The sequence below is a fragment of the Pinus tabuliformis genome, chromosome X (genome assembly GCF_031772625.1).
Source record: "Pinus tabuliformis cultivar Carrire ecotype Pingquan chromosome X, CPIR1, whole genome shotgun sequence".
Taxonomy (NCBI): Eukaryota; Viridiplantae; Streptophyta; class Pinopsida; order Pinales; family Pinaceae; genus Pinus; species Pinus tabuliformis.
In genome coordinates, this window is record NC_142308.1 from 406,103,974 (window position 1) to 406,109,553 (window position 5,580).

The window sequence follows — 5,580 nt, forward strand, 5'->3', positions numbered from 1 at the left end:
TTTGCTATTTATTAAACGCAATTCATCCTCTCTTTCGATTCTGAAAATTAAAAGAAAGAGAGTAAAAAATAGTAGTAAAACTGTATAGTGTATATTGAAAACTTTAACATGGGGATGTCTTTTCAATTCATTTGCAGAGATCTACACGCACGCACTTAAATGTTCACTCTTCTTTTGCCCATCATCCGATATCCTATTTCTGGTGTGCGAATCGAAGCTTAGTTTTTCACAGCAATAGGTAGGTGCCACTGCCAATTTTACAGCACTCGAGAAAGAAATACGCCGTCTACAATGGAAGATGTCCTGACCCAGGATGTGAATGTTGTCGAAAAGTTGTTGTCCAATGGAATAAATCATCTTCAAGTTCAAGATAAATATATCTTGCCTCCCAGTGAATGCCCCCACCTGTCTGACGTGTCTTACTCTGAGAGCATTCCAGTGGTGGATCTCCAGGACCTGGATGTCCCCAACAGAACAAGGGTAGTTGAAGAAATCCGCCATGCGTGCATGGAAGATGGCTTTTTCCAGGTACATCATACTTTAATCCTCCTTCTCTTGCCAGTGCTTTTCTTTTAATATCTCTGGATTCTCCTCTACGCACACCAAAAAGGCCCTATGTTACAAATTAATCTTGCCATGGATATTCTAGAATATTTCTTATCAGTTTTCTATTCCTGAAGTTTTTGAAGCTATTACTTTCAGAGTTGTAGGATTATTTAATCTATATTTTTAATGTCAGTCTGATGTGTTAATAAGATCTAGTGACTGGTTCAAGTTTCATATCTGAGGGTATGTACTATTCTTTTTTATGGCCACATATCTTCTGGTTGATCGAAGTGAGTGCAGATAGTGAACCATGGCGTACCAGAAGGAACCATGAAAAGCATGATGGAAATTGCCAAAGAATTCTTCGAAATGCCCGTGGAAGACCGAGCATGCCAGATTCAATAGAGGGTAACTAAAAGAAGTCCAAACTCTGGAGGAACAATATTGCAACAACAACAAGTACTTATCTTGCATATGCTTTTATACAGAGAGATCACAGGCAACTAAGCTATGAAGGTGAGAGCTCTGATTTTAAGGCTGTTGGCTGCCGTTTCTGAAGCTCTAGGGCTCGATTCCAGTTACTTGGATAGAATCTTCGGAAAACACACCCAACTCATGGATATAATGTACTATCCTCCATGCCTGAAACCGGATATTACTCTTGGCACACCACGCCATTCAGATGCACGTGGCATCACTGTTTTAATGCAAGGCGAGGTCAGTGGTCTGCAAGTACTCAGAAATGGAAAGTGGGTTGCTGTAGAACCCATACCCAACGCTTTCGTTGTTAATATGGGAGATCAACTGCAGGTATTTAACAAGAGCAAGAGCAGATCCAATACTTTATTTCCTCCTGAAAATTTGACAATGTTATTGTTAATGCTAATGCTAATGCTAATAATTTATCAGGTTGTGAGAAATGGGAATTTGACAATGTTATTATTAATGCTAATAATTTGTCAGGTTGTGAGCAATGGTAGATTCAGAAGTGTGGAACATCAAGCAGTAACGAATGCATCTACTGCACGTATATCAATTCCTACGTTTTATGGCCCCTCGGAGGATGCCTTCATTGCCCCTGCAGCGTCCCTAGTTGATGAATAGCATCCAGCTTGGTACAAAGGATATAAGTTTGGAGAATTCATGAGAATTTTCTGGAGCCAGGAATTAAAGAATAAGACAGTGTTGGACCATTTCAAAATTGAATATGCAGAGAACAACGGTGAATGAAATTTGTTGTTGAATTTGATTTAAGGGAGCCATTATCAACATTATCACTATCACTGGACCATCCAATAACCCCGTTGCCCTCTGGATCAATAAAAGATGACTACATAGTTTTAACTATTGAACATACGCCAAGGGAAGCGATTGTAGGGCCGGTATGCTAGTTATCTAGGGACTTTTCTTTGTATCAAAGATTAGAGATAATGGAATAAAGACAATATATCTAGGGACTTTTCTCGTAGAAGAACACTGTTAAAAATTCCATATATGAGCATAATGCATACTTCGCACATGCAAAATATGAATATATCTTGTTGTGATATGCTTTGTACACACTAGCTTGAGCACTCTAGTATTGTTCACAGCAAATGAGAAGATCCACTAATCTCCATTGTCCTTCACAAAATACACTACTTATTGAATAACAGTGAACTTAAAAATGCTTATGAAGGTTATAAATTTTCAACATAAACACATCAAAATTGGCTTGATGACAATGATATTGGACCCATTCCCTACACCTGGAATTTCCTTGTTGGTCACAATGAGATTGATGACAAGGAACTTCCCAAAGCTATACATTATACAATGGGAGGCCCTTGGTTCGAGGCCTGGAAAGATTGCCAATTCGCAGATCTGTGGCTTCAGGAAGTGGATGAGTATAAGAGGTCCCAGATGATACAGAAGGTGATTCAAGATGAGCTCATAAGGCTGTTGGATACAAGAATGAATGAAAGAGCAGGAGAGCTTGAAACCAGAGTAGGTGAGTTGGAAGGCAAGGTTAGAGAGATCTCTGCTCTGCAGAAATTGCTGTTGTTTTATCTGCAAGAGAGGTTTCTAACAGAGGGAGGGAATGGTGTGAAAGAACCTCCTTTTGATGCCTAGTTGAACAAGGGATTGCGGAGCAGAAAGAAATTGCTTTGGAATACCCTGCCGGATCTTGTGAGAGTGCAAAATAGGAATATGTTTTGGAGGTACTAGTGTAGGATATAGCCTAATTATTTTTATTCGATTCTATTTTTATCTCTAAATATTAGAGAGAAATTGTAGTTTTCTGCATAAATTTTGAACTGGAAGTTAACTTATTTCTTAATATACTATTCGCCCATGGTATAGTCAAATCACCTTTACTTTATAGCAGCTAAGAAATAGCTACATTCTTCATTCTCATCCTTTTTCCTGAAAGAATGGTATGAAGGGTTTGTACCCTATCTGGACAATAATGTCATTGTGACAAAAAATTTTCTCCAATGTAGTTATCTCAGACATTGCAATTTCATGGAATATGCTTCATCATATCAATTGGTGTAATTGTATATGGATGGTTATTTTAGGTTATTCACCTATGGTATGGTCAAATATGCCTTTAATTTAGCTACATTCTTCAATATCATCCTTTTTCCTGAAAGAATTGTGCGAAGGGTTTGTACTCTATCTGGACAAAAATATTATTGTGGCATTTTTTTTCTATCTTAAATGCAGTTATCTCAAACATTGCGATTTCATGGAATATACTTCATCACATCGATTGGTATAATTGTATTAATTCTATTTATTAGCTATCTTGATTGCAATGTATGGATGGTTGTTTTCGGCCAGGGTCAAACATCTCTGTGTTGTTGGGGTTGCCATTGTGGTGTATTTAGTGACTATTTTGATGTGTTTATGTTGAAAATTTATAACCTTCATAAGCATTTTTAAGTTCACTGTTATTCAATAAGTAGTGTATTTTGTGAAGGACAATGGAGATCAGTGGATCTTCTCATTTGCTGTGAACAATACTAGAGTGCTCAAGCTAGTGTGTACAAAGCATATCACAGCAAGATATATTCATATTTTGCATTTGCGAAGTATGCATTATGCTCACATATGGAATTTTTAACAGTGTTCTTCTACGAGAAAAGTATGCCTTTATGTTTTGATGCAGACACCTCCAATCTGCACAGCACTCTGGTCCTCAGGTTTCCACAGGGGTAGACTTACACCACCCATTTAAACCTAACATAAATGTCAAAGAATGCTTCCCGTGATCTGAAAAGGGGTTAGTAACTATAATAGAGAATAGGCTGTGCAAGCTTTAGCAGAGGGATCAAATGAAGATTTCCAATCTCAAAACCTGCAAACAAGTTTACAGCAGAAGAGATTTAGTGAAGAATTACGTGATGCTCTGTTCCTTAATGCTTTTCAACTATTCTGATATAATAATCACTTCTTACATCTGGCCTCTTACTCTTACATGCTAAACAGAACAAATATCAATGTTTATGAAAATCAAACCTTCATCTTCTCAAATTCAAAAAATGTCTCCCAGCAGCTGAATGATTCCTCGCCTTCTAGAGTTGAACATCGCTCTGCAGAGAAAATTTAAGTTACCTTAACTGGACTTGGATATATCAACCATAAAAAGAAATCAAGAATATGCTCATCTCAACAATTGTAGAAGATTCAAGTACAAGAAATTTGCACAATCTCGAAGTAATAATTCAGTCCTACGCAAAGTAGTACAATAGGTCTTCATCAATCTCAAATTTGAATTTTAGAAGTATCCATTTACTAACGAAGTTCCATTCAGGATAAATCCATCTTAACTCTTTATTTGGAAAAGAAACCATTACACTAGCAGCTCAACGTAACTTATATAAAAACTTGTGCTCTTTTGTTGTGAGGTCCAACAGAGATATCAATGTCAAATCTTAATTTTGAAATAAGTACTCATTCACTTACCAATTTAAGATGTTCCAAGTACCATAAATCTAACTTAAACCTGAATACAGGGATCAAAAGGCAATTAAACAACAATTAATAGATCCAGGGTTTATATATATCCTATTTGTTTTTGTACGGATAGGACCATTATGAACACAAAGACATGAAGAAATGACATCTTCCCCATCAGGGCATTAAAGCACCTCATTTCTCTTTGATACTGGCATCACTAACAATGTCAGTGTCATATTCTGTAGGTTCTTTCTAGTTTGTAGTTGCATTTATGTGGGATGGTTCGTTCTTTCTAGTGTGTAGTTGTATTTACTATCTATGTCGGATGGTTAAACCAATTGAAGTAATTGTCAAAGTTATGATTGTTATCTATGTGATGTTAGAAGATATTATTACAGTGGCATATCCATATAATGAAATTTCATTCAAAAGTCATTAAAAGATAGATACGCGTTTCATATGATATACCCCATTTACAAAGACTTCGTTATCCCTCTTTAGGGAAAGATCCTGAAAGACCAACCCTTCATATGGTTGGCCCTGGAAGATCTTACAGGAGAAGTTAAAAGTAAAAGGAATCTTAAAAGGTCTTAATCATAGTTCAAGGCAAGGAAGTAGGTACGCAATAGCGATATATAGAGACAGCAGAACGTAGACACTATCTTAGCCACTGTAATTCATATAGTTGCAAAATCTAGGTAAATTCCCCCACAAATTATAAATAGCCTAAGATTTTAAATACCTCTTTTAGAAAGGTTGGTCTTGAGAGGTTAATCCACCCACATCTTCCTACAATCAAATTTTGAATTTTAGATCCCAAATATTGGTCTCTTAAGTTCTGAACATCGTTTCTAAAAAAAATTCATTGATTTCCCATAGATGTAAACTGAACCATGTGGTTCAATCATATCAGAAATGCATAGGTCTCAGAACACAGTTTTATCTAGCCCATTCATTCATTCAAGAGACAGAAGATACCAACTAATCCGTAATCACATTTTCTGCTTTCTTCAAGGAGGAATTTTTTGAGTGCAGCCCATTGAATGTAAAGGCCTCAGAATATAGTTTGATCTAAAGCATGCATTCATT

The 5,580-nt window shown here is 36.5% G+C and overlaps 1 protein-coding gene across 1 annotated transcript; it reads left to right on the forward strand.

Moving 5' to 3' along the window:
- The first annotated feature begins 723 nt into the window (after window positions 1-723).
- On the forward strand, window positions 724-1,850 carry LOC149140232 (protein DMR6-LIKE OXYGENASE 1-like). The gene is made up of 2 exons (XM_089453063.1): window positions 724-1,356; window positions 1,510-1,850. Exons 1-2 carry the CDS (start codon window positions 1,057-1,059, stop codon window positions 1,648-1,650), a joined length of 441 nt encoding a protein of 146 aa, XP_089309189.1. The 5' UTR covers window positions 724-1,056; the 3' UTR covers window positions 1,651-1,850.
- Window positions 1,851-5,580: the final 3,730 nt, after the last annotated feature.